The 19,673-nt window shown below is 41.9% G+C and overlaps 1 protein-coding gene across 1 annotated transcript in view; it reads right to left on the bottom strand.

Moving 5' to 3' along the window:
• Positions 1-19,673, bottom strand: part of LOC144691683 (suppressor of tumorigenicity 14 protein homolog) — a 117,311-nt gene that overhangs the window by 17,055 nt on the left and 80,583 nt on the right. The window contains exon 10 of the mRNA XM_078560014.1: positions 15,372-15,555. Coding sequence (XP_078416140.1) covers positions 15,372-15,555 — 184 coding nt within the window. The remainder of the gene's footprint in view (positions 1-15,371; positions 15,556-19,673) is intronic.

Below are 19,673 nucleotides of genomic sequence, written 5' to 3'. Positions count from 1 at the left end.
AATGGTGGGTATTCAGGAGTTTAATGGGTATTGGGTTGAGAAAATAGGAGGTGAGTCCATGGATGTGAGGAACTTAGAATGCGGATAGGAGAAGAAACTTTTCAGGGTTAGGGGAGGCAGGAGACTGGGAAAACTTGGATCAATGAACAATGAGTTTGATCTTAATGATGAAGAAGTCAACGAGCTCTTCACTCTTGTTAGAGGTAAAGGTAGAGAGGCAGGTTAAAGGGGTTTAAGGAGGCAATTGCTAAAAGAGCAAAGGAGCCTTGGGTTATCAACACAACACACTGTACTATAGAACACGAGCACAATACAACCAACATTGCCAATAACATTTTTTAATAAAGCAAATGTTTTCTTGCAGGTTCTCCTGGCTCTGTATCTGATCTGGAATGATAAAAGTAGCTATTGTTTCTAAATTCAAAAACAGAATTACCTGGAAAAACTCAGCAGGTCTGGCAGCATCAGTGGAGAAGAAATCAGTCAACGTTTCGAGACTTCATGACCCTTCGGCAGAAGTTCTGCCTAAGGGTCATGAAGACTCGAAACGTTGACTGATTTCTTCTCCACCGATGCTGCCAGACCTGCTGAGTTTTTCCAGGTAATTCTGTTTTTGTTTTGGATTTCCAGCATCTGCAGTAGCTTTTAGCTTTTTGTTTTTATCTCATTGTTTCTAAATTCCTGATTCTAATTGGTGGAAGTTGGGGAGGGGTTCTTTTGAGATTTCAGCTGTTATGTTCTCCAAATCTTCCTTTTCATGTTGCCTTATTTTTAATTGGAAACAGAGGGTCTGTTTAGGTTTTAAATTCAGTAGTCTGCTGCCATAGCTTTTCAGTCAGAAGTAGTAGAGGAGAACTTCACTTTAAGTAAGGTAACAAAAGGGAGATTATTCTGTTCTTTCCTCTAATCGGTGGTTCAAAGTCTTTCTACAAACCTCTGAGATATCCTCTACACATGAAAATGTACTCTTTGAAGATTCCTGAATTTAGAGTTATTAAATCACAAAGAATATTTTTTGAGTGAATGAAACATGAAAACTTAAATAAACAAACAACTCACCCTATGGAGAGATACTGATAAATGAATTAATTAAATTTAATTATTAAAATTAATTAATAAACTAATGATGCCAAACTAATTGTTCTGTCATGATCTTCACCCCATAATGAAAAGTCATTGGTTGTAGTCATTTACTTCCACTTATTTATTAACCACTAGGTGGTGGTTGTCATCCATTAAAAGAAAAGCAGCTGAAAGGAGGATACTTTTGGAGTGGCAATTCAGTTGGCTTATTGCCATATCAGTTAGCCACTGCTAACATCAGCCCTGGCAGGTAAAGGCCTGTTTCCGAATATTCAGATTTCTCAGCAACAGTATTCTGATAATGAACTCTGGAGGAGAGAGCGTGGGAAAATACAGAAAATACTGGAGTTATACAGCAAGTTAAAAAAAAATCTGAAAAGAGGAAAGAACTTAACATATTAAGCACAAGTATTCTTCAGGCTTGTCTAGGTTTCGTGAAGTGTTCAAAAAAGCATTTTCCTTTGTGGTGACTAATGTGCCTTTTTGGTTTTATGTAAGATTTTCAGCATTCATTTTAATTTCAGCTGTATTCAGGAAGATGCCTTAATGAAGAAACATTGGAAGTACATAGCAACAGAAGAGAGCAGGAATTAACTTGGGATATTGTTCAAGGAGGGATTACGTGCAGAGAAGACTGATGTACATAAAACAAGTTAAGAAAACAAGTTAAGAAAATTCAATATCGTTAGTTTTTTAAAAAAAAAAGCGATTGTCGTATTAGTGGGATTGTACTACAAATGGAAAGATAAATGTGATGAGATGCTGGAATGGATAAAAGAGGCAAATAAATTACACTGCCAGTAGTGTGTGTTATATTTTTACTTAAAAAGAGCAGTAATTAAGTTTTGAAAGGGAGAAGACAGGTTGATGTGCAACAGCTGAAAGAATTGGGGGTTTCAGGTTCACAAGGTGTTAAAAGCTACTCTTCAAGTCAATCAAGCCATCAAAAAAAACTAAAGGAATGCTGAGTTTCATGGCAAACATGTTCAGATATATGGTGATTCCATGAGCAGATATTCTGCTCCCACCCACCACCATCCTGTCCTTCCGAAAGTTAATGGACATTTGACTCGGCCGCCGAATCTCCCACGGCAGGTCCCACCGTGATGGGACTGGAAAATCGCTTTCTATATGAACCTAATAAGATCATAGTTGCAGTTTAGGGCTCCACACAGTAGGAAAGATGTTGGAAGGAATTTTTCGAGCCTGCAGGTGGTGGGCGTGATAGGTGGCTTGCGTGGAAAATATGGTGCAACCTGCTTCATGATGGCGTGAAGGCAGATTGCGATCGTCCACTCAGCCCACCAGTGTTGACTTTGGTGTGTTGCAATGCCGGCGCTATCACTTCAGCTTGACAACAGACAGACTCCTCCATTGTGCCTTGCAATCTGAAGAGTGCAGCAGACATCCCTTCCAGATGTTCCCGAGCTTGTCTTTGCAGCTCCAGCAACTGTGAAATGACTGAATCCAGAGGCTCATCATCTGACTTGGACTCAGCAACGTTCTGGCCTCCAGCAGTCCTCCGAGTGCCGGGGACCTGGGAAGTCCCTGCCTCCGCCTGCTATGGATCAGAAAGTGTGATGTGCTCACCAGACTGTGATCCCGAAGAAAAACAGAATTACCTGGAAAAACTCAGCAGGTCTGGCAGCATCGGTGGAGAAGAAAAGAGTCGACGTTTCGAGTCCACATGACCCTTCAACAGAACTGAGTGTAGACAGGCGGAAATCCTGTCGGAGAACAGAGCAATACTTCTTCAAGGAAGGCATTTCTTGAAGAGAGGTGACAGTCAAATAAACACAGAGATAAAAACAAAAAACTACTGCGGATGCTGGAAACCCAAAACAAAAACAGAATTACCTGGAAAAACTCAGCAGGTCTGGCAGCATCGGTGGAGAAGAAAAGAGTCGACGTTTCAAGTCCACAGGCTACTCTACAGCTAGGTCCCACCAAGATGTGTGTCTCTGTGCTGGTGGAGGGTGTGGGTGAGAGCTGTGATGGGACTTCAGGGAGGGTGCTTTCAGGTTCCTCTTCAGAGGTTTCTTTGGGGCTTGATTGGAGGCCCTGGGTCATGTACTCTGTTGGCTGTTTGGCAGATGTGCCTGCAAAAGCAAGGGGAGATAATTAGTGCATGGTAGTGGCCTGTGAAACAGGACACATCACTCACGGCATGGTTGTCTGATGGATGTTGCACTGCTGGTAGAGCAGTGCCGACCTCACCATCAGCACAGGACTGATCCCGGTCATCGTCGGCCAGCTGAATGGCTCTGTTTTCGAATTCTGTCAGAACTCTGGTCTCTGGAATCCCCCCACTTGCCTGCGACCTTTCCCTCCTGTTGTGAGCTAGTTTGTGCTGCATGGATAGAGATGGGGAGAGTGTATCAGGATGCCTGCCGGGCCAAATGATAAGTATGCCTGGCCTGTGTGGGTGGTGAGTGGTCCAATGGATGGGATGAGGACAATGACAGTGTGTGTGATAGAAAGAGTGAATGATGATGTCCCTTGTACTGGCAGTGAGTGAGGGCACTGTGGATGTGTGATGGGTTGATGAGTGTGGGAGTTGGGAGTAATGAAAAGGGTGACTTACCCTGGCGGAACGGAGATCATTCATCCTTCTGCGGCACTGAGTGGCTGTCCTCCTCTGCAGGGCGTTTGTGCTGACTACTGCTGCCACCGCCTCCCAAACCAGGTTGGTGACTTTGCTGCCCATCCTGTGGCCAGAGCAGGGATACAGCAAATCCTGGCAGGTCTCCATGGCATCCAGCAGTCACTCGAAGGACCTGTCGTTGAAGCGGGCGGCTGCAGTTTTTTTGCCTTTGCTGGCCATGTCTCCTGGGCAGCAGTGGTGAGCTGGTGGTGATGAGTGCTTTGCTGGTGGCTGCCTTTTAAAGATGGCGGCCTGCATGATGCAACAGCGGGGTGAAGGCAGGCAGGTGAATGACAGCCTGCTCGCCATGGAAATGTATTTCACGGGAGTGAATAAATAATGAGGTGGGCTCAGGATGGTGTGGCGTGAAAACCTGCCATTTTCGTCGGCGGATAGGACTCCATTTTACCCACCCACTACTGCACTTAGTGCAATTCTGGGAAAATCCCACCCATTGACACAAAAGTGAGGGCGCTGCGCAAATTTAGTCAGATGCTGACTGGCATGAGGAAATACAGATACAGAGAAAGACCTGAGAAATTGGGGCTTTAGGACTGTAAGGGTTGAATTGATAAAGGCATTTAAAATTTGGAAGAAATGGAATAGAATACTGTACATACTCGAGTAATAGTTGATCTCATATAAAGGTCGACTCCTGACTTTTGGCCAAAAAAAGTTCCTTAATTTTTCATATGCCTTGTGTAAAAGTCGACCCCAACTTTCCAAGGACACTCCACTTTGACTAAGCCTATTGCCCCACTCTACATTCAGTGTAACACAGGATTTGTATCAGGAGTTTTTTTGATCTTTCTACATCAGTGCAAGATTGCAAGAGGGCAATTTGTCCACTGAGATAATGGAGAACTTTCGTAAAAGTTATACATCAGCCCAAAAGATATCTGTGTGGAGTAACCAGCTGTCTGTGTGAGCCACAAGTGTCTGCATCTGGTTTAAAGTAGGACCCTTGAAAACATTACCCGTGTAAAAGTCGACCCCTAAATTTTTTGCCTAAAAATGGATCTTAAAAATTCGACTTTTACACGAGTATAAATGGTAATTAAAATGGATTGTTTTTCATGTTTGAGGAGCCTAAAACAAGGGGACATTTATCAGACTAAATGTAAAAGATTTGTGCAGAAAGTAGGAAAACAGGCTAGGCAAATGGAAGCATGACTACAGTTCATATGAAGGATAAACGCCAACACAGATTGATTGGGCTGAATGAAATTATAACATGGAAATAAGTCAGTGCAATTCTATGTAACACTTAGAAATCCAATGGGTTAATCTGAGGCTATTCAAGCATAAATAATTGTAATGATATTTTGGGGTTTAAAGGGTGCATCTATCTTACTGGCTTCAAACCTCATCATTCTTAAAAACACGTAAATTAATGAATATTTGTAGCATTTCAAACAAAACGGAGAGCACCCATAGAAATAAATAATTACAATTTGATAGCCATTATGGAAACATGGCTGTAAGAGGACATGGATTGGGACCTGGATATTAATGGATACAGGATATTTGGGAAGGACAGGGAGTGAGGAAAAGGTGGAGGGGTGACTCTGTTAGTTAATGATGGTATTAGCACAATAGAGAGGGATGACCTAAGTTCAGGAAACTAGGATGTAGAAACGGTTTGGGTAGAAATGGGAAATGGGAAAGGCAAGAAGTGACTTGTGGGAGTTGTGTACAGGCCCCCTAAAAGTAACCACATGGTAGGGTGGAGCATAAAGGAAGAAATAATGGGAGCTTGTCAGAAAGGCACGGCAATAATCATGGGAGATTTTAATTTACATATAGACTGGAAAAGTCAGATGGGCAAAGATAGCCTAGATGGGGAGTACATTGAATGTTTTCAGGATAGTTTCTTAGAACAGTATATTCTGGAGCCAACCAGAGAGCAGGCTATACTAGACCTGGTATTGTGCAATGAGATGGGAGTAATTAATGATCTCATAGTGAAGACAGCGACCACAATATGATTGAATTTTACATTCAGTTTGAGGGAGAGAGGAGTGGGTATGAGGCTATCTTTTAAAACTTAAATAAGGGCAAATATGAGGGCATGAAAGCTGAGCTGGGTAAAATGAATTGGCAAATTAGGTTAAGGGTTAGGTCAATAGAGATGCATGGGGATATTTCAGAATGCACAGAATAGATAAATTCCAACGAGTAAGAAAAAGTCCAAGGGATGGACACTCAATCCGTGGTTAACTAGAAAGGTTAAAGATAGTGTCAAACTTAAAGAAAAATCATATAATTGTGCAAAGACAGGTGGCAGGTCAGAAGATTGGACAGAATAAAAGGAACAGCAAAGAATGACTAAAAGACTAATAAGGAGGGAAAAATTAGAGTATGAGAGAAAATGATCCAGAAATATAAAAACTGAAAGTAAAAGTTTTTATAAATATTTCAAAAAGAAATGAGTTAACAAAGTGAGATTTGGTTCTATAGAAAGTGAGTCTGGAGAATTGATAATGGCAAACAAGGAGATGGCAGATGAATTGAACAGGTATTTTGCATCAGTTTTCACTATACGTGATCCAAATAACATCCCAGAAGCAGCTATAAATCAGGAAATGGGAGGGAGGGAGGAACTCAGGAAAATTACAATCACCAGAGAAGTGGTACTGAGCAAATTGTTGGAGCTGTGGGTTGACAAGAGCTTGGGTCCTGATGGACTTTATCCTAGGGTCATAAAAGAAGCGTCTAGTGAGATAGTTGATGCATTGGTTTTAATTTTTCAAAACTCCCTAGGTTTGGGGAAGGTCCCATTAGATTGGAAAATAGCAAAACGTAACTCCATTATTCAAAAAGGGAAGGAGACAGAAGTGGGAAAATACAGGCCAGTTAACTTAACACCTGTCATAGGGAAAATGTTAGAAGCTATTATTAAAGAAGTTATAGCAGGGCATTTGGACAAGCTTACGGTCACCAAGCAGGGTCAACATGGTTTTGTGAAAGGGAAATCATGTTTAATCGACTTATTGGCGTTCTTTGAAGAAGTAACAGGTACTGTGGATAAAGGGGAACCAGTGGATGTACTGTACTTAGATTTCCAGAAGGCATTTGATAAAGTGCCACATCAAGGGTTATTATGGAAAATAAAAGCTCATGGTATAGGGGGTAACATATTGGCATGGATAGAAGATTAGCTGGCTAACAGGAAACAGAGAGTAGGCATAAATGGGTCTTTTCCAGGTTGGCAAGATGTAACGAGTAGTGTGCCACAGGGAGCAGTGCTGGGACCTCAGCTGTTTACAATTTATATAAATTACTTGGATGAAGGGATGGATGGGATGGTTGCCAAATTTGCTGATGACACAAAGATAGGTAGGAAAGTAAGTTGTGAAGGGTACATAAGGAGGCTACAAAAAGATATCGATAGGTTAAATGAGTGAGCAAAGATCTGGAAAATGGAGTATAATGTGGGAAAATGTGAAATTGTCCATTTTGGCAGGAAGAATAAATGGGAAGCATGTTATCTAAATGGTGAGAGATTGCATAGCTCGGAGATGCAGAGGGATCTGGGTATCCTAGTGCATGAATCACAAAAGGCTAGTATGCAGGTACAGAAAGTAATTAGGAAAGCTAATAGAATGGTATCATTTATTGTGAGGGGAATTGAATACAAAAGTAGGGAGGTTATGCTTCAGTTATACAGGGCACTAGTGAGACCACATTTGGAGTACTGTGTCCAGTCTTGGACACCTTATTTAAGGAAGGATGTAAATGCGTCGGAAGCAGTTCACAGAAGGTTTACCAGATTAATACCTGGAATGGGTTCGTTGTCTTATGAGGAAAGATTGAATAGACTAGGCTTGTATCTGCTGAAGTTTAGAAGAGTAAGAGGCAACTTGATTGAAACATATAAGATCCTGAGGGGTCTTGGCAGGGTGGATGTGGAGAGGATGTTTCCTCTTGTGGGACAATCTAGAACTCGGGATCACTGTTTAAAAATAAGAGGTCGCCCATTTAAAACAGAGATGGTACAAATTTTTTTCACTCAGAAAGCCGTGAGTCTTTGGAACTCTCTTCCTGAAAAGGTGGTGGAAGCAGAGTCTTTGAAAATTTTTAAGGCAGAGGTGGATAGATTCTTGGTAAGCAAGGGGGGTGATAGGTTATCGGGGGTAGGTGGGTTGCAGATTTCAGGTTACTATCAGATCAGCCATGATCTTAATAAATGGCAGTGTAGGCTCGAGGGGCTGAATGGCCTAATCCTGCTCCTTGTTTGTACGTTAACAAGTTAGTAACAATTTCATCATCAATCCCATAAGCATTCAAAACAAATTTTAAAAATAATGGTCATCAGTGGACGAAATTTATCATACTATCTTTGCTAATAATCCATTAATTTTTCAAGAATTGCACAAAAATCACTCTTTTTCTTGGTCCTGCGCGAGCTAAATTTTCTTCCTACTGAATGTTAGCAAAAATGAGGTCATCCTCTTCAGCTCCCAAGTGTGTAGCTGGCCACCCTCTATCAATCTCCCGTGACTGCCATATCCAGCTGAGTCAGAAAGTGTGAAGCATTGGGGGTTGTTTCTTCACTCAAACCTGTTGCCAAAAGTTCCACCTCAGTAATTCAGCTTGCTTTTTTTTTACCCTTCTCCTCATCTCATTCCTTCTGCTATTGAAACTCTGGTTCACACCTTCTGTAGTATGAGAGTCTGGCACATAAAGCGTTAATGTGGGACTGCGAATAGGACCGCCCTCACAGTGATATATGAGAAGACACCTCGGGGAGAGTGCAGTGTTGGACAGAGCCATGTGTAAAAGCAAACATGGAGAGAGTTCCTAGGTTGAACCTTTACTGTTCCTATGTGTATAGTTTCTAGTAGTTAATAAATATTTACTGTTGAACTACCTAAGATTACGAATACCTTAATAAGACCTACCGAACTATGCCCGACACCTTACAACATGGTGGTAGAGATGGAACAACTCAAAATCTCGCAGAGAACTGCAGAAGAAAATTAAAATCCACTAATACTGAAGAAAAAAAACCAAAGAAGCATTCTGACCAAAACATAGGTCAAAGAAGTATCCTGACCTGAAGAAAAGCTCAAGAAGTGAAGGCACAGAAGGAAATTACCAGAGAAAAGCTCCAAGGAAAGGCTTGGAAGCTGAAGACAGAAATTAAATTCCTCACTACAGCAGGAAACTCCACTGAATCCCATGGAGGTTCACCTTCAATACCCAGGTTGTGAAGAGTAGGCATCCTAGTAGGGATGAGCTAAAAAATTAAAATTCCTGGACAACACAAGTCCTGAAAATTGTTAAATATTGCAGTGGTCAGGAATTGCTGTTTAAAGCAGTCCAAGAAACCTGATTTCCGAGCTGGTGCCTGAACATGTGGCAGCCGAGCTCGCTCCAAACAAAGGAAAAAGTAATAATTAATTCAAAATTAATCACGACTGAGTAGGCAGCTTTAAGAACCCAGAACAAGCCCAGATTTGATGCTTACAAGACCCAAGAACATCCCAATAAAGCAGCGAAGACTCTAATTAGTAGGTCCAGGCAGCCATTGCTGATAAACCTTAAATGTTAATGTTGCGAACATCATTATTGCAGGGGCCTGCTAAAACTGGTAAGCATGGGTAAACTCTTTGTGCAGAAGCTTATGGTGCCACCATCTTGGATTTTCAGAAACCTCTTGAAGCTGAACCTGCAATTTAAAAATTTTAACCATGGATCAGAAATCCATTCTTCCAGATCAATTTGGTCAATTTGGACTTATCCAAGGCCCAGATCAATCACAAAGTTGGGGACTCTGGAGAAAGAGATTCCTTAGATATATGATTGCTTCAGGTCTGGATAAAAAAAACAGAAGTTGTACAAGTTAACACACTGCTTTATTCGAGCTAGACAAGGAATCAGCAAATCGTTGAAAAATATGAATTTGAAAATATGAATGATGAAGTTTTAAAATTATTCAACACTTATTTTAACCTCAGAATTGACAAAATCCTTGAAAGGGCTAACAACTCCTTCAGTGATCAGCTGTATAGAATGGCTGAAGGCTGTGATTTTGGTGACCTGAAATCTGAGCTAATCATGGAAAGAATAGTCGTAGAGGTGGCGGACGATGCACTCTCAGACATGCTTCAAACGAAGGAAGATCTAACCCCTGAGAAAGTTATCCAGATTGTTAGGCAGTCTGAAATCCACTTGCAGCATGGATCCATAATAAAGGGAGAAAGCAAACTGTAGTACAAAGTAAACCCCACTGCCCAGTTAGCGAAACAGCAGAAACAAGAGCACTCCAAGCCAAGGGAAGCAACACCCTGCCAGCACTGTGGAGCAAAACGCCCCTGCAGGCATGATCAATGTCTGGCAATTTCAGCCCAATATTTTCAAGTAACCAAATAGGACACTTCAGGAAGCTGTGCAAAGCCAAAACACCAAAATGCACAGAGATCCCAAGAGGACTCACAAGGTCAAGACAGCACACCAAGAGGACACACAACCATGCTCCTTGAATGAGGTCAAAGATCCTGGATTTTCATTCTGCAATGCGGACATCTCAATTATTGGCCATCTCACAAACTTTAAATTGGACACGGGAGCCAATGCCCTATCGGACAAAGAACCGTGACTGAGAGATCTCTGGCTTCGAACAACAGACACATCACTTCATGGGTCCGGAGGAAGCTGACTTCCCATCATAGACATGATTCTACAACCATTAAGGTAAGGCAGCAAAAAAGCCTTTGAGCTGATGTACGTGATCTGTAACCAGTCTTTTTCCCTCTTGAGCAGAGATGCCTGTGTAGGCCTGAATATCCTCAAAGCAGCAGAAGATGTCAAGACAACCACTGTCATAAATTATACAGAACTGCAAATTTCAGAGAGTTCCAACAAGAAAGATTCTCTCGACTCTTCAGCTCTGAGTTGTCTTCTCTCTCTCAGATTGTTATGATGACACCTCGAGTAGATGACAGTCAAGAGAGGAACCAGCAACGAGAAGAGCCTCAACCTCCAGCCCAACGCCAGTTGGAGAGATAAACCCTAAGACCACAGAGCAGATGCTGCGATCCCCAGCCAGCATGACAGTGCCACAAATGATGCTGGAACCAAGTCGCAGCCATCCATTGATGACAACACACACAGCCAAATGCAAAGGTGAGCTTACTATCAAGTCACACCTTCACAATAGGAAAAGCCATCTTCCATTCCAACATGTGTGACGGCGAGCTGCATGAAGGAAGAAGGGAAAAAAAATAGAGACAAGCCCCAGAGTTTGTCCACGCCATAAAAAGCGGGATAAACCACCTTCTATCACTACAATTGGGGAATTGTCAAAAAGCGATTAAAAGCCAAAGAACGGAAAAAGAGGATGAAAAGACACCCAGATGCCAGAACAACCTCCGGTTTAACAAAGTTTACCTGCAGCAACAGTGCCTACCACTCCTCCGGTAGTTGTGAGAACAAGATGTGGAAGGGTTATAAGGCCTTCCGACTGCCTGAACCTATGGGGCTGTATTTTATGTGCCCCTGCCAGGTGTGTTTTGGGCAGGGGGCATGTAAAATAGGGTGGGGCGAGTTGGCATGAAGCATATTGGCTCCATGTTGACTTTGCCTCTGCAGTGGGGGGGGGGGGGGGGGGGGGGGGGGCGCTGCGGTTTTGGCGAGCCGTCTGCATCCTCCCCAACCCGTATAATTCGGCCCATGAACTCAGAGACTTGGGGAGGTGAAATGGGGTAGTTGTAACGTAGCACATGGGGTAAAGTGGGATAACTTGTAAATACCTTGGATAAAGACTTGGGGGAGTTGTAATATAATGTTCTGGCACATAAAGGGTTAATATGGGACAGAGCACAGTACCATCTACACAGTGAAGTAAGAGAACACATGACCCGCATCTAGGGGTCAGTGTAGTGTTGAACAGAGCTGTGTGTAGAAGCAAGCATGGAGATAGTTCCTAGCTTGGGCCTTTACTGTACCTATGTATATAGTTTCTAGTAGTTAATAAATACTATCGAACTATCTAAGATTACGAATAACTTAATAAGATCCACCAAACTATGCCCAATATTCTACAACACTTTCCTTGCATCAATGCTTTATTTCTCCAATGTCTACCTGGCTTCCACGCATATTAACTCATCCAACAGGCCACACAATGTTCACATCCTCATCCACAGTAAATCCCAAACTCCTATTATTCCCATCGTCTCCAAGTTTCACAGGTCTGACATGCACCAGTGTGATTTTCAAAATTCCCAAATCAGTATATGGTCTTCACTACAGCTTACTTTAGTGATGGCGCCCTGCCTTAGATCACTCCTCCAGCACTAGATTTCTTTTAACATCTCATTCCCTTTGTTCCACCAATGATGGTCAATCGCTAAAGCAATGCAGTCTGGCCTCTGGAATTCTCTATTCATTTCCCTCCATGTTGCCACATCACTCCCTATTTTCAAAACCCTGATTAAAAATCCTCCTTTCTAACTTCAGTTCTCCATCCAAGCCTCTTAATTTCTCTGCTTATAATAAAGTTATTCTATAGCTAGTAGGCATCCATTTCAGTTCACAAACATGTTAAAAATGGATACTTCTTGCATTGCATTTCCAACTGAATCGAGTTGTTTTAACCCTTTTTGAAGTAAACAAGCACATTTCTTCAAAAATTAAGACCTTTGTTCATTAGAACCGAAGATAAATTACTAGTAACTGGAAAAAAAGTCACACAAACTGAATTTCTGGATGTAGAGTGACAATTCTGTCCCAGTGGATCACAGCCGAGCACTGGAAGTCCAGAAGGGCTAGGCACAGACTGACAGAGCCGAAGCTTATATTTACTGGAGTACTCCAAGGCCGGAGTTTCTCCCTCGTCGGGCGCATGCGATCGGCGGGCCCGGGAGCGGCGAGGAAACGGGCCCCAAACGGAGATCAGCCCCCGATCGCGATTTCACGCTGGGTGGCCAATTAACAGCCAGTCAGTGTGAAACATGCGCTGAAAAGCTCAGCGCTGCCTGGGTCGGGGAGGCAAGAGGGTGGGCAACAACGTCACCGCGGGTGTGCGTGTGCGCTTCGAGAGAGCTCCCTGAAGGCAGACAGCTGCCTCAGAGAGCTGCAGACCTGCAAACAATGAAATGAAGCACTAAAAAGCTGCAAAGAAAATGTCCATGCATCACAATCAAGCACTTGAAAACATACCTCATAAAAATGCTGTCCCCAGATATTTCTTAATATTTTATTTCCTAACAGAGATTTCGTCCCGCCCTTGGATGGGGTTTCATGAAAAATGTAAAAGGCCGCCCGGCCGACCCACTCGTCCACCAACCGTATGGTCGGACGGGCCAAGAAAAATCGCAGTCAATTGCGCTGTTAATGGGCTTAATTGCCCACTTAATTTTCAGTGGGCACACTTCCGACTTTTGCGAGTGCGCGATGATGTTGGGACACTTGCCCAACGTCATCTCGCGCGATTTTACACTCAGTCAGGTCAGGCACATGCCCGTCCATGGGACGTAAAATTCTGCCCCTGGATTTCATGACAACTAACACAGAACTGCAAGTTTTTTGCTGCTATTTATTAGGGCAATGGCCAATCTGGAAAGAGTTTTTGCGTAAAGTTTATGACATCATTATCACAGTATCTTTACAGTGCAGAAGGAGGCCATTCAGCCCATTGAGTCTGTACTGGCTCTCTGAAAGTCCTAGTCCCACTCCCCTGCCTTACCCTCGCAAACTTGCGTATTCTCTCTTTTCAGGTAGCAATCCAATTCCCTTTTGAATACCTCGATCGAACCTGCCTCCACCACCCTTTCAGGAAGTTTGTTCCAGACTCCAACCGCCCTCTGGGTGAAAAAATTTATCCTCACATCACATTTATTCCTTTTGCCAATTATTTTGAATCTGTGCCCTCTAGTTTTTGATATTCTCTTGAATGGGAACAGTTTCTCACTATTTACCCTGTCCATACCCCTTATGATCTTGAATACCCATATCAAGTCTCCTTTCAGCCTTCTTTTCTCCAAGGAAAAGAGTCCTAACCTCTCCAATCTATCCTCATAGCTAAAGTTTTTCATCCTGGGAATCATTCTTGTGAATCTCCTCTGTACTCTCTCCAATGTCTTCACATCCTTCCTCAAGTATGGCACCCAGAATTGGACTCAGTACACCAGATGGGGCCTAACTAGTGTCTTATACAAGTTCAACATGACCTCCTTACTCTTGTATTCAATGCCCCTATTAATAAAGCCTAAGATACTGTATGATTTATCATCCCAATGCTTGAATTTAATTTGAAAACACAAATAGGCTTGCATTAGTAGTGGGGTATGGGGTGAATTTTCATTGTGTTTATGATTTGTAACACCTTTCCAAAACTCCCCTTTATATAAACTATATAAGCTGCTCCTTAGCATTAACATCAATAGAAAGCACTGTGGCTGTGATATGCATGGAAGAAACCAACTGACTCCTCCTCTGATTTCACCGTATCCCCTTAAAGAGTGAGTTGTTCAAAAATGAGGACTTCTTTTATTCTGTTCATTGTGATAAACAACTCATTGTTGAAGACTCCAAAGAATGAGCTTTCTTTATAAATGAAGGAAGAATTGATAAAATACACATCAACAATATCTGTTCAATATTCTGATTAAAAGGCTTGTTCAGCCAGTATAGTTTTCTATTCAGCACATGCATTCATATGTACCACAGTCACTAGTTATTGGATGACAATAAATAGAACTTCTTTTAAATTTTATATCTAGGACCTTTCAAACCTCAGAGTATCCCAAAGCTCTGTACAGACAAAGTACTTCTGAACTGTGGTCAACACAAGTAGGAAATAAAATCTAACTGGGTGTAAATGCCAATATGGTTTCTCTTTATCTATTTCTGTCTTAATAACTTTTACTGAAGGTGACCTCTGCCCTCTGCCAGGTGCCAGGTTATTGGATCAGACCCATCACATCAAATGTGTTTGATACTCCTGTTCTTCATGATGTTCAAGAATGGTGGCTAGGTATTAAACATTTGCAAAAGGCCAAGTGGAACTCCCCAGCCCTCTCAAACCAAAATAGAATAACTGAATGCTAAACCTTAATGGCTGCAGGTTAACCCATTTCAACACTAAGTACTCCTATTTCACACAAATATTGCTTATGTAGCCAATCTGTGAAAGCTTATGCCAAGACCATGGTATTGTTATTAATTACTACATGCTAACTTAATTATCAGGGGTGTGGTAAAACTTCTGGAGCTCCCCATTCTTTGCCAGGACTACCATTTTTGATGTATACTAATGTGGGAAGCTGCAGATGTGAGACTCTGCCCTCTTTCCTTCCATTTGACAATCAGATCACATTCCCTTTACTCAGTGGTACAGGATAAACCTAGAAGCAGGTACATGGAGCCTGGCAGAGTTAAATGAATTCATAAGGCATGATCAGCAACATGTTAATGTTTTCTTTAAAAAAAAGAAAATGTCTTTTGCAAAAGGATAAGCACACTTAAAATAAAATTTAAAAAAACAGTACCTTTGAGTAAGAGATCTTACAAATTTTATAAACAAATTTCAGAAACGAATTGAAATTTTTTTTAGTTTTAAACAAGCGAAACATAACTTGCTAAGATAAGGTGCAGATTTTTTTCTTTTTCTGGCGGTATCTAGATTGTCACTTACTTGAAGGGATAAACATCCTGGAAGCAATGTGAGACAGTTAGAAGCCACCAATTATTTACCAACGTTGCAGCACAAGTATGGCCTATGGTATCAAAGTGGAGGCTGACTTGCCAGGGCCACTCACCAAGCTCCGCATTATCACCATTGATGATTCGACTTTTAAGGAAGGGTCGGTTTCCACAGTCTGTGTAAAAAGAGAAGCTCTTTGTTGTATGAAGTTACATGAACTGTTCCAAAACTTTAAACGTGATCAGATAGAAACATTTTTGTGATTCTAGCATACAAGTGTTTGTTTACTGGTGGACTGCCTGAACTGCACACAGTGTGACTAAACTGATAATTATTTTAAAAGCTGATCATTTCCACGCGTTCAACCTATCATCATGGCTTACAGTAAAATCCCGATGAGTTGAATCCCAGGGGATCTGCCCACAATTTTGTGCTAAGTGGAGTTTTGTGATAGCCGAGGAGGCCCCATTGCCACATGAATGCATCTCTATGTAACCCGATAAATGTGGTCTATGTCAAAAACAACTGATTCAAATGTTAAATGAAAACACAGTAAAGCAGTAAATGTGGGAAAAAGTCTTTAATCAATTTGTTCACACCTTACAATGGCCTGGCCTTGTAAAAGGCCGGAGCTTTGAATTGAAAAATGTCAGGAGTTAGCTTGGGAAAATCTCCGTAATCTTTTTCTGCTTAGCGTGCGGTCTTCGGACATGTGCAATACAGTCCACCATGTCGTCAATGCAATCAACCCTTCTCATCTTCTTCCTTGCTGGAAAGAATGCCTGCTTGTTGAACTGTTCCAAGATGTTCACTTCTGTTTCATAATGATGGGCAAAATAAGTGGTGGAATCTCCCACTCCTTCGCAATGTCCGCTTTCGGCTTTGCGTTACGGTTTTCCACTTGCTGTATCAGCTTCGCCTTCTCTCCGATTGACAACATTATTACAGGTTTAGCCATACTCGCAGGTTTTGCACATCCTTTCACAGGGAGATCTTGATGTCAAACAATGGCTTGCCCAGCACTCCATGCTTTTATGTGGCCTAACTCTGATTGGTTGGCGTTGTCATATGACAAACTTAGACAAGTTCAGCTAATCTGGGGTTACCAGTGCAGAATTTCGGTTTATTATGGGCACTGTTCTATAGGATTTGCTATTCTGCCAGTGGGAATAGTTGACAACTTCAACAGAACTGTAATTTTATGTCACCACTCATTGCAATTTCACTACAAATGTAGGGATGTATTAGGCATTTCCTAGAATTAAGGAGTAGATCAATATTATTGAAAAGTATCTTGGAATAATTTTAAACATAGCATCATTAGACACAGGTGTCAAGTTGTAGTGAGGAATGGTACCGGATAAAATTGCCTAAAGTCAAGGTAATGCAAATTGTGCACCTACTACAGTTTAACAAAAAGGCACTGCCATGGCAGTAATCTACAAATAACTGCTATGGCACCATATTTGAGAATAAAAGTATTGATCAGTTGAAATTAATCCAGTGATTTGCTCAAATGAGCTACTAGAAATTATCTCCCTACTGCAATTAAAGCACTCTTTGAGTAGTACAGGAATGCCATGATCAGGATGAAACTGAGTGTAGAATGGGAAAGGTTATTGCTGGTGCGCTGCCAGAATATTAGGATCCACTGAGATTCAAATAAAGGAGAACTGGCTGCCAGATTCTCCCCTATCCTTGTAACCTGGAATCAGATATAGATCACATGAGGAATACCTCCACCCCCTCGTGAGCGCTGAATGCAGTTAAACCACTTAAGACAACTTCAATCCAGTTCTTTGTAAATGCCACAATGTAAAAAAATTATATTTTACAACTGTGCAAAAATATTTACTTGAATCTTAACCTTCAATGGTCAAAATTAAGTGTTCACAGTTCTGTAGGTATAAATGTAATCAATACAAGTGTTGAACATGTGATCTAGAATGCACACAAAGAATATGCATTAGTGGATCACCATTCACATGACATTGGATAAGTCAGATGATTTGATACTTTTTTTTATATAATTATAGAATATTATAACACATATGACATACAATAAATTATTCTGCTGCTAAAGTGGACCTGTATCTTTAAGCCCACAAAGTTCTTTTTATTCATTCATGGGATGTGGGTGTCACTGGCTAGGCCAACATTTATTGCCCATCCCTAAATGCCCTTGAAAAGGTGGTGGTGAGCTGCCTTCTTGAACAGCTGCAGTCCATGTGGTATAGGTACACCCACAGTGATGTTAAGGAGGGAGTTCCAGGATTTTGGTCCAGCGACAGTGAAGGAACAGCAATATATTTCCAAGTCAGGGTGGTGAGTGGCTTGGAGAGAAACTTGTGGGTGGTGGTGTTCCCATGTGTTTGCTGCCCTTGTCCTCCTAGATGGTAGCAGTCGTGGGTTTGATTTACTGTAAAGATAGAATGTGATTTTCAATGGGTACCTGCCCATTTTAAGCTGTAACTATTGACGTCAGGATTCTCATGATTGTGTTATGTCCTCTCGCACCCATTTTTCCCCACATGTGCTTCCTCAACCATTTTGTGTCAGTCCTTGATATACACAAAGCTCCATACTGGGATGCAAATTCATAAAAACTTACACCTCTACATATCAATACATTTGTTTGGTAATAAAATGGTTCTATGAATATGGGTTATTATTGTCCAGTGCCATGAAGTGGAGGGTACAGTGCATTGCCCCACTCCATGGAGGAAGCAGAACAGGTAAACTGAACATTTTCCCACTGAGTGATGCAAAATATGCCAGTTTGTCTCTACTGTGCCATGCTTCTGCATCTCCCTGTGGCTGGGTAAGTGACTTTGGCTGGCAGCAGGTTACCAGTTCTCTCTAACTATGCAGGTGCATAATCTGGATGGGGAAACTGCAATGAGATGAAAGAGGCTGCATCTCCTCATCAGAAGGTAACATACTTGCACCCGATAAATTTCTGAACCTTTTCTGAATAAGAATAACTTGGAGTCAGTGTCAAAGCTCTTCTCCTAATGCACATCTTAGAAACATAGCAAATTCTTGTTCTTGTTCCAAGCTGAAGATTGGCCTACATACAAACAGCAAACAGAATGACCATTGTGTATTCTGTAACAGAGAAACTCACATGGTGACTGAAAACCCAAATATGGCCTTCTCAGCTAAGTCATTCCTTTCAACTACAGATGACTAATGAAAGACAATTGTATCTCAGTACTTTTTGCAGCTGAGTCATACAGTGAAGAAGGAAAAGGATACTGACTGTAAATGATAACCCCAATAAACCAATCAATTATCTCAAGGGATTAATTGGTTTTCAAGAGCAAATTATCTTTGACCCTCCACCAACTTTTGATCTATTTTTAAATTTATCCTTTCGAGGGATTTGTGTGTCGCTGGCTAGGCCAGCATTTATTGTTCATCCTTAATTGCCCTTGAGAGGTGATGGTGAGCCACCTTCTTGAACCGCTGTAGTCCATGTGGCGTGAGTACACCCAAAGTGCTGTTAAGAAGGGAGTTCCAGGATTTTGACCCAAAGACAGCAAAGGAACGGCAATATATTTCCAAGTAAGGATGGCAAGTGGCTTGGAGGGAGACTTCCAGGTGGTGGTGTTCCCATGTGTCTGCTACCCTTGCCCTTCTCAATGGTCATGGTCATGGGCTCAGAAGGTGCTATCAGTGCTACTTGGTGAGTTGCTGCAGTGTATCTTGTAGATGGTACACACTGCTGCCACTATGCATTGGTGGTTGAGGCAGTGACTGTTGAAGGTGGTGGATGGGGTGCCAAGTGGGCTGCTTTGTTCTGGATGGTGTTGAGCTTGAGTGTTGTTGGAGCTGCACTCATCCAGACAGGTGGAGTGTATTCCATCACACTCCTCACTTGTGCTTTGTAGATGGTGGACAGGCTTTGGGGAGTCAGGAGGTGAGTTACTCACCACAGGATTCCTAGCCTCTGACCTGCTTGTGTAGCCATGGTATTTATATGGCTGGTCCAGTTCAGTTTCTGATCAATGGTAGCCCCAGGATGTTGATAGTGGGGAATTCACCAATGGTAATGCCATTGAATGGCAAGAGGAGATGTTAGACTCTCTCTTGTTGGAAATGGTCATTGTCTGGCACTTGTGTGGCGCAAATATTACTTGCCATTTGTCAGCCCAAGCCTGAATATGAACACAGGCTGCTTCAATATCTGAGGAATCATGAATGATGCTGAATATTGTGCAATCATCACTGCTTCTTATCTTATGATGGAGGGAAGGTCATTGATGAAGCAGCTGAAGATGGCTGGGCTTA

The sequence above is a fragment of the Cetorhinus maximus genome, chromosome 16 (assembly GCF_964194155.1).
Source record: "Cetorhinus maximus chromosome 16, sCetMax3.hap1.1, whole genome shotgun sequence".
NCBI lineage: Eukaryota > Metazoa > Chordata > Chondrichthyes > Lamniformes > Cetorhinidae > Cetorhinus > Cetorhinus maximus.
The sequence above is the reverse complement of the archived record's forward strand: the minus strand, read 5'-3'. Positions and strand labels throughout refer to the sequence as shown.